Source organism: Populus trichocarpa, chromosome 17 (genome assembly GCF_000002775.5).
Source record: "Populus trichocarpa isolate Nisqually-1 chromosome 17, P.trichocarpa_v4.1, whole genome shotgun sequence".
In the NCBI taxonomy this organism is placed as follows: Eukaryota; Viridiplantae; Streptophyta; class Magnoliopsida; order Malpighiales; family Salicaceae; genus Populus; species Populus trichocarpa.
The window spans coordinates 303143-319614 of record NC_037301.2 but is presented as its reverse complement, the minus strand read 5'-3'; the positions used below and the strand labels follow the sequence as shown (position 1 = coordinate 319614).

The following is a 16472-nucleotide window of genomic DNA, read 5'->3' as shown; positions in this document are numbered from 1 at the left end:
CCCGAATCAATACAATTTTAAAATTTAAACAAAAGAACAAATCTACCCTTCCATATAAATTTCAAAGTTTTCCTGAAATTAATGTGATTTTGGTTTTGTTGAGAAACAATATGGGAAATTAAACAAGTGTTACGTGTATTGTTAGAAAAATCATGGCATGTCATGTCATGTGTAACACAATTAATCTCAGTAATTGAAAGATAAATTGTTTTTTTTAGAAAAAAAAAATAAATGGAAGCAAATATGGAAATTGAGAATGATATAAATTTGATTAGAAATAAAAGTATACATTTTCCTGAAAATGGGGCTAAATCATACACGCAGCCCTTCAGTTATAAGCTTTTTAAATTGAAACCTCAATTTTATTTTATTTTCTGTTCTTGGATTTTGTTCTGCCTTATGTTAATGAAGCATGTAAGACAAGCAATGGCATTGGCAAGAAGACATGTAAAGGGAGACTGATCACTCCTGAGCAACCTTCACTACTTGCTTGCCTACATTTCGGCCGCTGAATAGGCCTATCAATGCAGCAGGGCCACTCTCGAGTCCTTCAGTTATGTCTTCCACATAAACAATCTTCCCTTCTTTAATATAAGGCAGAACAAAATCCAAGAACTTGGGAGTATTGGTCATAGTACTCGGCAACCGAAAACCCTTCCATCCGGATATGCTTAAAGAGTACAGCGATTAAGTTCTCCACACTTTCAGGCTGCTCGAGATTGTATTGAGAGATCATTCCACACAAAGCAATACGGCCATGGTATCTCATGTTTAGAAGGACAGCATCAAGCATTTTTCCTCCAACATTCTCAAAGTAAATGTCGATGCCTTCAGGGAAGTACCTGGCAAAGGAAACAATCATTCCTTTTTCCACTTGAGCCAATCCCCACAAGATTAACATTCAAAAACAAAAAAAGTAATGCACATAATCACAGATTAATTAAGCTGCAGAACGTCTAGAGGTTCTGTAAGGCTTGAGAGTGCTATTTCAGATTGTCTCTTATGCCGACTTCATACACTAACCTTTTCAAGGCTGCATCCAAGTCATGCTCCTCTTTATAATTGAAAGCATCATCAAATCCAAACTTGGTCTTCAATAGTTCAACCTTTTCTTTACTTCCAGCACTTCCAACAACATAACAACCTATCAGCTTTGCAAATTGCCCAACAAGCTGACCAACTGCGCCTGATGCTGATGAAACGAAGACACGGTCTCCTTCCTTGGGAGAACCAATGTCAAAGAAGCAAAAATAAGCAGCGATGCCAGGCATTCCTGTGAGAGAAAAAGCACAAATTCAAGAATATGGCTCATTACAGTCATAACAAAAAACACGTTCACATAAGAAAATCATATGGGCCAAGAGCTTACATACCAAGAATTCCAGTGTAGTATGAAAGGGGTATATCATCAGTATGGTTGATTTTGAAGAGGTATTCAGGTGTTGTTATTAGACTGTATTCTTCCCAGCTGATTGTCCTTCCCCAGACCAAATCGCCTTTCTTGAAGTCAGAGTGCCTGGAATCAACAACTCTAGCCACTCCATATCCAACAATTGGCTGCTCAATGTCTCCAACAAGAGCAAGTAAATTCACAGTAACTAGCAATAAAATTACCATAAATAATTGTAATATAAATTATAACAATTCAACAATGGATTAAAGAGGGAGATTGAGAACATACAGAGCCAAGGGAGTAGGAAGATTGTTCAGGTTCACCGGGTGGCAGATCTCTCTGCATGCGTCCACGCATGAAAGGATCACAAGACAAGTAGAGATTCTTAACCAGCACAGCATCTTTACCACTCTCTTCTTCTGGCACTTTGAGTTTGATGTTACTTGTCGTCAGGTACAGGTTTGATTCTCTTGGAAAACCACTCACATAGTCCTTGAGGATCACTTGTTTGTTGCTGATCACTTCCTCACCACGGACACTATGATCACTAGCCATGCTTTATGCTAACGTTCTTAGATTAATTTGACATATTGCTGATGATCTACAAGGTTGCAAAAGGCAAACCATTATATAGACATGCATTAGCTAGATCTTGTTGAAAAGTCAATTGCAAGCACAAGATGGCAGATATTATTCGAAGTACTGTTGATTTGCTGATGATGTAAGTGCTGATGGTAGTGTTAATCATGTTCCAAGTGCTGACCAGTAGCCTCACAAGATATTATTCGAAGTACTGTTGATTTTCTTTTAGAATATGGGCCTGTCAATTGAAAAGGACGGCCTCAATTTTAGAATATGGGTCTGTCTCTTAAATAGCTGGATTACAGGTTCTGAATAGGTTTTCTAATTTTTTAATGTTGAAATTGAGAAAATTTAAATGATAGGGTCCAATTTAAACAAGAAATTGCCTTTTTTTTTACTATTTATGAAGCATGAAAAAACAAGAATTTGCTCCTTAAAGTTCTTATTTTTTCATTGTTGATTCTTGTATATCGAGGGTTTCAAGTTTTAATTATAAACTTTATTTATTTTATATTTTAGTCTTTGAAATTAAAAAAAAACGGAGAGAGTCACTAAAATACAATATTGGAGAAAAAAAAAGGCCAATCGGTTATAATCTATGCACCAAAAGGTCCCATGGAAAACAATTTTCTTAGTGTTAATAATTAAACATTCCATGGAATTTCGTTGTTTGATTTCTTCTCCGCAAATAGAGTTGCTGCTTCAAATCATATCGATAAATAGAAATATTGTATTGGTTCATGTTGATTTCTTCTCCGCACGTAAATATTTTTACCAGATGGATAGGTTCAAGTAGCTGGCTCACGCCAAACAATTTATTTAACAAAAACAATTAACTCATATTAAGTCCCAAATGTATAAAAAAACATTAACCGAACTAGGTGTTTGGAAAATTAATTTCCTCCTTTGTACTATAATTGCAATCGTCGTCGGGCTGAGACGTGCCACAAGATCAAGCAACTAAACTCGCTTCATTAGCTAAGGACGTATTACATTGTTTTTAAGCTAAGACAGAGAGAAAATATCCCATTAATTTGTATATGTATATATACTATCTGTGTTACGTAACAATTTATTTTTTTTTGCTCGATCAACTATATATTCCCTCTAATTAGGCTCTTATAGACAGCTAGTGGGCTGAACAAGTCCTGAAGCAACTCCACCAGCATTGCTGCATGATGCTTCAGCTGGCTGATTCTTGTAAGTGAGCTTTACATCTTCTAATTTGATCCCAGTGCATGGATATTTTTTGCTACAATCAAATTTGACCGCCACTTCTGTTGCTGATGATCCATGAATGTCTTGGTAGGTCACATCACTTATTTTCACACCAGAAACCTGTTTAATGTACAGCAAAATACAGCAAGATTTATGTATGTTTTGGATGTTAGCTTTCAAAATGAAAAGAACGGTATAGACAATAGATTTGGCGTGTACCTGGCCAGGGCAATTCTTCTCGCCGGGGCAATAGTTTTGGTCTATTACAATGGGATTTTGGACGTTATTCATGACTGCATGTTGGAAAAGAATATCTCTAGCAAAACGATTGCTAGGCCTTCCCCAAGACTTAATTCTCAGTCCATTTTCTGTACCGGTAAATGTAGTGGTCATGACTGTAACATTTTGCACACCAGCCTCTTGGGATTCTTTGCCTAAACTTCCAATGCTACAATATCAACCATATACACACATTAGGAGCAGATGATAATTGATATAAACTTATAATTGATGTTATAATTTCTTATTTACTAATTGATATGAACTTATAATTGATGTTATAATTTCTTATTTACCTGATTCCATGGCCAGGTCCACAAGCCACACTTTCAATCCACAAACTTGAGGTACCGGGGCCAATCGATACACAGTCGTCACCTGTTCCAATCCTAGAATTCAATATGGTGACACCGGTTGATGATTGAACATGAATACCATCCGTGTTAGGGCTGTTTCCGGCGGCAGAGACTTTGACTCCTTGCACTTTGACGTTTTGGCAACCATTGATGACAATGTGAAACAACTGGCTATTTAATGATGCCAATCCGGTAATTGCAATATTGTTTGAATTGGAAAACTCAAGTGACTGCACAGTAAATAAATTAACAAGAAAAATTAAGACCTTGAAAATATATCTATCTTTAGTCTACTGACCAAAATATTGCAAGATGATTATGTCATGCATGCATGTGCTTTATTATCATACCGTTGCGCCTCTGGGGCGGGCAACCCTTGCCGGAATTCTTGCAAGACCACAGTCCAGCACCCTGGCCATCAAGAGTCCCTCCAGATACAGTAACCCCATTAACATGCTCAAACATTAGCCAATTTTTAGCGTTGCCAATGACCTTATAATCTGATGGTGCGACTAGGGTGCCATCTATACGTACCAAGATAGCACGGTTCTTGCAAGGACCCTGAAACCTCACTTGACCTAAAGAGAAACTCCCTTTAGGAACAGAAATTGTGGCTGGTTGTGTTGAGGCACATGCCTGTGCCCAAGCAGCAGCAAAGGCCTTGCTTGAGTCAGTTTTTCCATCAGGTTTGGCACCATAACTTAACACACTATGTTGTGCTGCCTTTGCTAAAGGTGAGAACGCAAAGAAAATGATGAAGAAAAGGGTAATATGATGGGGGATCATTGGAAGTGGAAGGCCTGCCATTGATATTTTTGGTATCGGATATTATTTGAATTGATGCAAGTGATGAGTAGTTGAAATGGAGAGATGGGAATCTGAAGCAGCTGAAGGTGGTATTTATAGGAAGTTCGGATATAGAATGTGGACATTTAATATTGGGTATTTGAAAATATAAGGCATAATCCATATTCATCTCTTATGAAAAAAAATAAAAAATAATAACGGATGCTATTAATGCATTCATATTGATTAGTTTCTCATGATAAAATAAATAAATTTAAAAAAAACAAAAATTTAAAATATAAAATAAATTTATTGTTAGAATAGTTTTAAAATAAATTTATGTCAATTTAAAGTATGAATTAATAACAGGTAAACATATTTTTTCTACCTCGAGATAGAAATTAAATGCTATTTAAAAAACTAATTATTATTACTTAATGGTAATTAATGCTGTGGTAGTAATTAGTGAAATTCTCATATCAAATTTTTAATCTAACCATAGAAGTGATTAGATTAAAAATTAGAAATTAAAGATTATCTCATTATTAGTGTTTATATATATATACACCGATTAATTTATTCATCATTACAAAATTTTAAATTATTTAATTCGAACAACATTTAACTACCATAACCTTACAATAACTAACTCCCTGTTAATGGAAAAAATTAAGATAGATTAGGAAGTTAATTCATTCTATGTCTTCGTGCCACAACCTTGAAAAGTTGATTACGTAGATAGTTTTCCACATTATTATGGTTATTAATACACATTATTTAGTATATATGAAAGAATTTTTGCCAAATGAAATTGTTGAAAAGCGGGATTGAACGTGACAGGTGGAGCAAAGAACGGAAAGAAAAGTGGGTATTTCTTTTAATTAAGCTCTAATTACCCAAAAATCATGGTCTTAATCTCACAATTTTTCCTAATCTTGCTTGCAATTCTTTCACTTTTCGTGTTTTTGATGGGACACAAAGGATGGCATAGGTTCTTACATGTGCCTAACAATTAATGCAATGGAAACTGGAAACAGTGTACTTTTTATTTCCTTTGTTCCCATTTGAAAACGCATTAGCTTTTTGGTTTTTTTTTTTTTGTCTAAATTATTCTTTATTCTTGAGTTCTGAAAGCAATTACATCTTAGTTCTTTTTTGTTTGAAATCCTAAATAAAAAAATTGTGTTTTGTGTAAAAGAAAAGGCCTAACATAATGTGGCAGACTTCCTCTCTCTCTATCAGGGCAACATAGACTATACCACATAAAATAACTTTATATAAAATAATTATGATATTTTATATAAAAGAACACATTCCATAATATCCTATAGCATTGTCCATTAACTCTTGTTAACTAATATTGTTTCATTGAAACATCTAGAATCTCATAGGGTATGAAGAGGGAGTTCGGGGGACATTGATAGAGAAGTAGACGAGTGGACATTAATCAATCAGCTATAAGGTCCTCGTCTTGCTAAGTTTTGATCTGTCTTGGTTTTTGCTCTATTTATAAATATTTTTGCTTTGAACAATTATGGGTTAGGTATGTCTAACAAACGATGTTCCATCCGGAATAGGTTGTTCGATAGTAATGTTGATATTTGTTTTCTATTAGAAACAAAAAAAGATAACTGTTGCAATTCCTTCATCAAAAATCTGTGAAATATTGTAACTGTTAAATGGGCTTTTCTAGAATCTATAGGAAAATCAGGAGGGATCATAGTGATGTGAGACATCTCTATCTTTGAGGTCAATTCCATAGAATTTGAGGGGCAATGGATCAGCCTATACGGCAAACATGTTGGTTTATATGTTGCATCTTCTGTGCAAGATCGTGCTAAGCCGTGGGAAGACATCACCACTCCGAAGTTTGCCTTCAAAATACCAATGGTAGTGATAGGTGACTTCAATGAAACCCTTCATGCTTATGAGAGAAGTAGCGGCTACTTTAATCATTCAGGATCAGCTTTGCTCCGCAATTTCTTGTCTGATTGTGATCTGATTGAATTCAAACTACAAAGCCATTGTTTCACTTGGTTTAGGGAGGGCTCCATGAGTCGCATCGACAGGGCTTTTACATCTATAAAATTCCATTTTCAGTTTCCATTCTTTTCACTCTACCGCTACCTTATAGGGATGTCTGATCATTCTCAACTACTTCTTCAGACATCAAAGGTACATTAGGGAATATGAACTATGAGCTTTGGGAGGTTAGCAGGAAGGTTGAGGATATTTGGAGGCAAAAATCCCGCCAAAACTAGTGCAAAAAGGGGGATAAGAACACCCGTTTCTTCCACCTTTCGGCAAGTTTGAGGAATGGCCGCAACCACATCAGCAAGATTGAGCAGAATGGCACAATTTTAGTCTCTCTAAATGGCATCAAAAAGGGCGTTGTCAACTACTTCTGAACTTTGTTTGCCAAGCCAAAATGCAGAAGAATTGAAATAGGAGGCTCGGGGTTCTCCAAAATTTTAGAAGCAAGATCAGTTTGGTTAGAAAGACCACCTTCAGTGGAGGAAGTGAAGCAAGCCATGTGGGATTACCTTCTCCTTCTATAAAAAGGTATGGAACCTTATCAACTCCGACATCTTTGTGATGGTCAAAGAATTTTTCAGAGTATGTAAATTACCCAAAGGTATCAGCTCGTCTTTTGTGACTTTGATCCCGAAGACTAAGGGGCTGAGCAGATTTTCCCAATTTTGACCGATTAGTTTGATACATGGGTTATATAAAATAGTGGCAAAACTCTTGTCCACTAGGCTTCGAAGCGTTCTGTCAAATGTGATCAATGTAAACTAGTCTGCTTTCATTGCCGGACGTCAGATTCTAGATAGGTTCATGATAGCAAACGAGGTTGTCCATGATATTCGAAGCAAGAAGGACCACAGGTTTTTGCTGAAGGTAGATTTTCATAAAGCGTTCGACTCGATTTTATGGGGGCATATCAATACTACCATGGACTATATGGGTTTTGGCTCTCATTGGAGGAAACTAATTTTCTATACTAGATGTCTGTTTTTCCTATACCAAAGGGCATTACAAAAGCTATATCCTCCATCAACCGCTATTCTCTTTGGAAAGGCACCTCAAATTCACATGGTATTTGTAAGGTCACTTGGCACAAGGTAATCAAGAGTAAACCCCTTGGAGGTCTCGGGCTGAGATCTTTTCACAACAAAAATTTTGCTATGTCATTTAAATGGCTTTGGAACCTTGATAAAGGAATGGCAGGAGGTTGGCAAGAACTTATCCTATGAAAGTATATGCCTCATTTTGCAAATGGTCTTCCTGTGTTTACAGGTTTTTTTATCTCCAACTTGGAGTCACATTGTATCAGCAACTCCTTAAATCACAGCATAGCCACTCCTCTCTAAACCAATATCGGGTTCAAGGTGGATGATGAGAGAAATATCAGGTTCTGGACTGATTCTTGGCTAGGCTTCACAGCCCGTCTCTAATTCATGTTTCCTAGGCTTTATAACCTCTCCCTGCAGCAATCATTAAGCCTTACAGAAGTTCATAGCCCAACTAATACCTCGCTCAATTTATCTTGGGGAAAACCCCTTCAGTCTCGTGAGCTTTGCATACGAGAGAGCTTGATAACAGAAGTGGAACGTGGTCTAGTCTTCTTTGATGGTAAAGGCAGCAAGATATGGAAATTCCACAACTCTAGCATTTACTCAGTTTTCTCAGGATCTAATTTTTGACCTCACCTTTCATCGATTGGTCATTTGGTTGAAGTTCTCAATCAAAAACTTCAGCTACACAAGCTCAGATATTTTTAGAAATCCTAAATGTATTATAAACTGGACTAATTAGTTACGACAATTGTTGCCTCGCTTACTTTATTTTTTCAAATTCCCCCATGTAATCTCCCTTATGTTATAACCCTCATTTCTTTAATGGAACGCTTTATTTATAATATTCTTGATTACTATTTGTTCTTTTTTTCTTATATACCAAATATGCTTAAAAACACTAACAAGAGGCCAAACATAAGGAAATAGATAATAATTTACTCAAACTTCTTTTGAATATTGAAAATCCATTGGTTTCTGTTTTCTACTACAACTTTAAATTTACATATTGCATACGGAAGTTGGGTTGTAAGTCTATGGGTTGGAAGTTGGACCGAACCAATCAATAGCCAATGAGCATATGTGCGGCCTTCACTAACCATTTTAATTTCTCCTTATCCCCATGCATGTTCCTTTTCACAGCTGTGGTGGCTTAATAGTTTTCATGAATTTACGGCAAGATGCTCGGGACAGGTTCTGAATATTAATTAGTATTTAATAATTTTGGAATAATTAAGGTTGTTGTGCAATCACATACATAGTTCAGAAACCAAATATTAATTAGTATTTAAATTTTGGAATAATTAAGGTTGTTGTGCAATCACATACATGGTTCAGAAACCAAAATTCTTTTCTGATCAGCCTGAACAATAGACGGACAAGGAGTGGCCTTTTGGTGTGTTTTTAGTGCTCGTCTTCAAAACACACACACAAACACATTCATGGGCACCAATGTTTGATGTGTGAAAGGCGCTGTACGTAGCTTACTCGATGTTCATGTATCAACCTTTTTTGAAGACTAACCACTTGTAAAGCATGTGCTTAGCCACTTTTAATTTGGTCCCTGTTCTTGCCTAACTTTAATAAATCAATCCAAAATGACTTAACCTAGCTAGGAGGTCATCGCAACCATAAAAACCACCACAATATAAAACACATTTGGATAATATTTAACATTATTGTGGTAGAGTTTACTTTTTAAAATATTTTTTTTGAAAATAAATAAAATAATTTTTTTATTTTAAAAAATTTATTCTTAACATTAACACATTATTCAAAAATATAAAAAATAATGTTTTTATTCTTTAAAAAACACCGGCTAGTGTTGATCGTTATGGTAACGATTACTTTTCAAAGTGTTTTGTTTTTTTTTCAAAAATACATCAAAAAATATTTTTAATAATAACATATCAAAAAAATTTAAAAACATAGAATAAAATTAATTTAAAACAAATAAAAAAAATTTCAAAAACATTTTTAAAATATAAAAATAAACAAGCCAAGGGAGTATAAATAAAAGTGATGAGATAAGCATCGTATTCGTAAAGCTAACAGCGTGGTTGAAGACTCTTCGATTTACCTTCAAGTACTGATCATGTGTACATGACAGAGGTGGAAAGATGAGTATAAAGAGGGCGACCTCTCACCAAAACTTCAGAGCTAGCCGGCTGTAGAGGAAGAGTGTCAAAGCTAAAGATGAAAGATCGAGACGGCGGAGGTGACGACGACTAGGAAGGTTTCTTCATCAGTTGACTTCAAGAACTTGCAAGGCAATGTATCCATTGCCGACAACACTTGAGGATATGATCATAAGAATACAAACTAAGATGAGTAAGCTTTGCATTAAGAACCATTAATTAATTTGCACTTGACAAAACAGTACCGGAGTAGCAGCAGCATACAACAAAACGAGTCCCCGGAAAAGGGACTCGTTTGAAATATTTGTCTTTATCACAACATTGATAGAGATTGGTTTTTTTAATTAATGCCTTTATATTTATTTTTCCATGTATTGTTTTTTTATTTCTATAAGCAATTGTGTGCAATTGTGTATTATTTAATAAAATTAAATGGAATGTAAAAAAAACCAATGCATTGAGAGCACCACATGGTTTAAAAATCAAATTTGTTTGTTATATATTCAAAGATGTCAATTAAAAACTATTTATAATTCAAGGAGAGTTTGTATAAACTAGTCGAGAGAACTATCGTATTTGACAGATTCTAAGCCATTGGTTTAAAATTAACGATTAGATTCTAAAATATTCTAAGCCAATGTGGTGATGCATCAGAACCACACGCTATTATTATTTCTGCCACTTAGAAGCTGCACTATTCCTGAGTTCCAACAACTTTCCCAGACTATTTCATGAATTTCAGGATGTTCATTAGCGGATGTTTTATGTGTGTTTTATTTTTAAATTTTAAGTTTGTACTCTGTGTAACATGTAATTATGGGGTGTGTAAGGAAAATATAGTAAAAAAAAATCAACTCAAAAATTGCAAGTTTGTACACTCAGTGTAGGTAAAATTGCCATCAATTGTCTTTAACTGAAGAGCAAGATGATGAAGAATTAATCAACGCAAAAATTGTATTTCAATCCAGGATCGTATCTTCAAAAATCAATTTGTTTCTTCTAGCTAGCCAAATACCATAAAAAAGAATGGTGAATGCCTTAGGACGAGACTTTCCTCTAGCATGGATCCAAAACATAGGTAGCCCAACTCACTTCAAACACTTTCGATGTAAAACATTCTTAAAATACAAATTCTTTCTTTCAATACTCTATTTCCCTCTCACGACAGCAACTGGAAGGGTTGTAAGGTGCCCCACATCTCCTTGGGGAAAAGTCTACCGTATCTAGAAGCTAGAAATCCAATCTTTTGGTTTTGATTTTAAATCTCACAGACAAATTATCTGCCTTCACACCAATTTCCACAAATGGAATAAAAAAGAATTATTTGCCACCCCATTTGGATTTATTTCCACAAATGGAATAAAAAAGAATTATTTGCCACCCCATTTGGATTTTATCCAAAATTGCTGCCGTCTGCGAAGACAAATATTATTTTTTCAACTTCTAGAAGGCGAGAATCCCACCAGTCAAAGAAGACTCTTTTTATTAGCCAATGGGTAACAGCCACCGATGCTGGCAACAGCCACAGAGTAGAAATATACTCTAACAAATTGAAAAATATGGGGTTGACAAATTGAAATATGGGTTCTACACCCGCAACTATGACAAATTGAAAGAGCTGACTAGTAACCACCACTAATAATGTTCACCAACTACTCAAGCAAACTTCTTTCTGTCTAGGTAATAGCATCATCCCTGCCTCCCTGGGGTTATAACCCCAGAACAACCACAGTGATATGGATGGATAATGCAATCCTATTGATGATAACTATATATTAGCAAATATACTACAAGCACAACAAAGCGCTTTCGAGATGAGCGAAGGCAGGTCATATGCCTTGAAACAATCCTTCAATAAAATAGTACCATATGTGGCATGTACGACAAGCAATGGCATTGGCAAGAAGACATGTAAAGGGAGACTGATCACTCCTGAGCAACCTTCACTACTTGCCTGCCTACATTTCGGCCGCTGAATAGGCCTATCAATGCAGCAGGGCCACTCTCGAGTCCTTCAGTTATGTCTTCCACATAAACAATCTTCCCTTCTTTAATATAAGGCAGAACAAAATCCAAGAACTTGGAGTATTGGTCATAGTACTCGGCAACCGCAAACCCTTCCATCCGGATCTGCTTAAAGAGTACAGCGATTAAGTTATGCACACTTTCAGGCTGCTCGAGATTGTATTGAGAGATCATTCCACACAAAGCAATACGGCCATGGTGTCTCATGTTTAGAAGGACAGCATCAAGCATTTTTCCTCCAACATTCTCAAAGTAAATGTCGATGCCTTCAGTGAAGTACCTGGCAATGGAAACAATCATTCCTTTTTCCACTTGAGCCAATCCCCACAAGAGTAACATTCAAAAACAAAAAAGTAAAGCACGTAATCACAGATTAATTAAGCTGCAGAACTTCTAGAGGTTCTGTAAGGCTTGAGAGTGCTATTTCAGATTGTCTCTTATGCAGACTTCATACATTAACCTTTTCAAAGCTGCATCCAAGTCATGCTCCTCTTTATAATTGAAAGCATCATCAAATCCAAACTTGGTCTTCAATAGTTCAACCTTTTCTTTACTTCCAGCACTTCCAACAACATAACAACCTATCAGCTTTGCAAATTGCCCAACAAGCTGACCAACTGCGCCTGATGCTGATGAAACGTAGACACGGTCTCCTTCCTTGGGAGAACCAATGTCAAAGAAGCCAAAATAAGCAGTCATGCCGGGCATTCCTGTAAGATCAAAAGCACAAATTCAAATAATATGGCTCATTACAGTCATAACAAAACAACTTCACATAAGAAAATCATATGGGCCAAGAGCATACATACCAAGAATTCCAGTGTAGTGGGAAAGGGGTATATCATCAGTATGGTTGATTTTGAAGAGGTATTCAGGTGCTGTTATTAGACTGTATTCTTCCCAGCCTATTGTCCTTCCCCATACCAAATCGCCTTTCTTGAAGTCAGAGTGCCTGGAATCAACAACTCTAGCCACTCCATATCCAACAATTGGCTGCTCAATGTCTCCAACAAGAGTAAGTAAATTCACAGTAACTAACAGTAAAATTACCATAAATAATCGTAATATAAATTATAACACTTCAACAATGAAAGAGGGAGATTGAGAACATACAGAGCCAAGGGAGTAGGAAGATAGTTCAGGTTTACCGGGTGGCAGATCTCCCTGCATGCGTCCACGCATGAAAGGATCACAAGACAAGTAGAGATTCTTAACCAGCACAGCATCTTTACCACTCTCTTCTTAATTATGGCACTTTGAGTTTGATGTTACTTGTCGTCAGGTACAGGTTTGATTCTCTTAGAAAACCACTCACATATTCCCTGAGGATCACTTGTTTGTTGCTGATCACTTCCTCACCACCAACACTATGATCACTAGCCATGCTTTGTGCTAATGTTCTTAGATTAATTTGTTGCTGAACAAAATGGTGATAAAATATTGCTGATGATCTACAAGGTTGCAAAAGGCAAAACATTATATAGACATGCATTAGCTAGATCTTGTTGAAAAGTCAATTGCCGGCACAAGATTGCAGATATAAATTATTGTATTGGTTAATGTTGATATATAGAGGTCAAAGTTCAATAAGTGGCTTGCTCACGCCAAATGATTTATTTGATAAAAATAATCATAACTTTTTATATAATTGTTAAATCAAAAGCTCAATATTTTCAAATTGTTCTATAGCCAAGTATATGTTGTATTAAACTCAATCTAGAAGGTCGAAGAAGATAATTATCATTTGCATCCACTGCTTGCAATCACCGCCAGCCACCAGCTGTCAACCGTATTCACAAACTGCCAGCAGCTATTTTAAGCCGTCAATTAAGATTTTTTTTTTACTTTTAATTTGTGTATAAATATGTGCTATTATCAGTGTGTGGGAGAGATAATCAAGTAAAGAGAAGAAAGAAACACTAGAGAAAGAGAGGGCGTGTATTAAGCTTTTGTTGTTGAAATAAAATAGTATGTTTTATTCTCTCTAAGTGTTTCAAAGCCACCACCAGTGGTTTATCCCACCAACATTATAATGGGTCTATTTTTTATAACTTAGAGAGGTCAAGAAAGCTTTCAAATTAGGTTTAGAAAATGTTATTTTATTAGTTTTGTTATCTTTCTGCTTAATTTTAAATTTTTAGCTTAATTTTTATGTTTATGTATTTCATAAGCCCATTAATAACAACAATTCTGATGCAAGCTTCAAAAGAACTGAACGTTATAAAGGAGAAAATATATTGCTCATATGAAGTCTCAAATGTATAAAAAAATAAAATTAAACGAACTAGGTGTTCGGAATATTAATTTCTTCCTTTGTACTATTGCATTCGTCGTCGGGCGGAGACTTCCCACAAGATCAAGGAATAAACTCGCTTAATGAGCTACGTATTACATTGTTTTTAAGCTAAGACAGAGAAAATATCCCATTTGTATATATACTATATGTGTTACGTAATAATTTATGTTTTTTGCTTGATCAACTATATATTCCCTCATTAATTAGGCTCTTATAGACAGCTAGTGGGCTGAACAAGTCCTGAAGCAACTCCACCAGCATTGCTGCATGATGCTTCAGCTGGCTGATTCTTGTAAGTGAGCTTTACATCTTCTAATTTGATCCCAGTGCATGGATATTTTTTGCTACAATCAAATTTCACCGCCACTTCTGTTGCTGATGATCCATGAATGTCTTGGTAGGTCACGTCACTTATTTTCACACCAGAAACCTGTTTAATGTACAGCAAAATACAGCAAGATTTATGTATGTTTTGGATGTTCGCTTTCAAAATGAAAAAGAACGGTATAAACAATAGATTTGACGTGTACCTGGCCAGGGCAATTCTTCTCGCCGGGGCAATAGTTTTGGTCTATTACAATGGGATTTTGGACGTTATTCATGACTGCATGTTGGAAAAGAATATCTCTAGCAAAACCATTGCTAGGCCTTCCCCAAGACTTAATTCTCAGTCCATTTTCTGTACCGGTAAATGTAGAGGTCTTGACTGTAACATTTTGCACACCAGCCTCTTGGGATTCTTTGCCTAAACTTCCAATGCTGCACCAACCATGTACACATCATTTCAGTTCCCATAATTAGCAACACATTAAACATTAGGAGCAGATGATAATTGATATCAACTTACAGTTGATGTTATAATTTCTTATTTACCTGATTCCATGGCCAGGTCCACATGCCACATTTTCAATCCACAAACTTGAGGTACCGGGGCCAATCGATACACAGTCGTCACCTGTTCCAATCCTAGAATTCAATATGGTGACACCGGTTGATGATTGAACGTGAATGCCATCCGTGTTTGGGCTGTTTCCGGCGGCAGAGACTTTGACTCCTTGCACTTTGACGTTTTGGCAACCATGGATGACAATGTGAAACAACTGGCTATTTAATGATGCCAATCCGGTGATTGCAATATTGTTTGAATTGGAAAACTCAAGTGACTGCACAGTAAATAAATTAACAAAAAAGATTAAGACCTTGAAAATATAATATCTATCTTTAGTCCACTGACCAAAATATTGTAAGATGATTATATATGCCATGCATGCATGTGCTTTATTATCATACCGTTGCGCCTCTGGGGCAACCCTTGCCGGAATTCTTGCAAGACCACAGTCCAGCACCCTGGCCATCAAGAGTCCCTCCAGATACAGTAACCCCATTAACATGCTCAAACATTAGCCAATTTTTAGCGTTGCCAATGACCTTATAATCTGATGGTGCGACTAGGGTGCCATCTATACGTACCAAGATAGCACGGTTCTTGCAAGGACCCTGAAACCTCACTTGACCTAAAGAGAAACTCCCTTTAGGAACAGAAATTGTGGCTGGTTGTGCTGAGGCACATGCCTGCGCCCAAGCAGCAGCAAAGGCCTTCGTTGCGTCAGTTTTTCCATCAGGTTTGGCACCATAGCTTAACACACTATATTGTGCTGCCTTTGCTAAAGGTGAGAACGCAAAGAAAATGATGACGAAAAGGGTATTAGGATGGGCGATCAGTGGAAGTGGAAGGCCTGCCATTGATCTTTTTGTTATCGGATAATATTTGAATTGATGCAAGTGATGAGTAGTTGAAATGGAGAGATGGGAATCTGAAGCTGCTGAAGGTGGTATTTATAGGAAGTTTGGATATAGAATGCATGTGGAGATTTATTATTGGGTATTTGAAAATATAAGGCAAAATCCATATTCATCTTTTAATTAAGTTCTTATTACCCAAAAATCATGGCCTTAATCTCACAATTTTTTCTCTTCTTGCGCGTAATTCTTTCACTTTTCGTGTTTTTGATGGGACACAAGGGATGGCATAGGTTTTTACATGTGCCTAAATGGAAACAGTATACTTTTTATTTCCTTTGTTCCCATTTGAAATCACATTAGCTTTTTGGTTTTTTTTTTGTCTAAATTATTCTACTCATAAAAAATAATAATAAAAATAAAATAATATTTTGTGTAAAATAAAAGGCTTAACCTAATGTAGCATTCCTCTCTTTCTCTGTCAAGGCAACATAAAAATGATGATATGTAGACTATACTATATATAATAACTACAAAGTAATTATAATATTTTCTATAAAATAACACATTTCATGATATCCT

The 16472-nt window shown here is 36.0% G+C and overlaps 1 protein-coding gene and 2 pseudogenes across 3 annotated transcripts in view; all 3 read right to left on the bottom strand.

The window, feature by feature from the left end:
* The window catches only part of LOC18106728 (polygalacturonase), an 87336-nt gene extending 71396 nt beyond the window's left edge, over nucleotides 1–15940 (bottom strand). The window contains exons 1-4 of one of the 3 annotated variants that reach the window (XM_006372612.3): nucleotides 15441–15940; nucleotides 15024–15313; nucleotides 14681–14909; nucleotides 14358–14580 (exon numbers count right to left, since the gene is read on the bottom strand). In XM_006372612.3, coding sequence (XP_006372674.1) covers nucleotides 14362–14580; nucleotides 14681–14909; nucleotides 15024–15313; nucleotides 15441–15893 — 1191 coding nt within the window. In that variant the 5' untranslated portion in view covers nucleotides 15894–15940 and the 3' untranslated portion in view covers nucleotides 14358–14361. Of the gene's footprint in view, nucleotides 1–3090; nucleotides 3314–3412; nucleotides 3642–14357; nucleotides 14581–14680; nucleotides 14910–15023; nucleotides 15314–15440 lie in introns of all 3 variants that reach the window. The other 2 variants (XM_052448393.1, XM_052448394.1) reach the window with 2 other exon arrangements.
* LOC18106731 (2-alkenal reductase (NADP(+)-dependent)-like) lies at nucleotides 243–2013 on the bottom strand (annotated as a pseudogene).
* On the bottom strand, nucleotides 11756–13311 carry LOC18106729 (NADP-dependent alkenal double bond reductase P2-like; annotated as a pseudogene).
* Nucleotides 15941–16472: the final 532 nt, after the last annotated feature.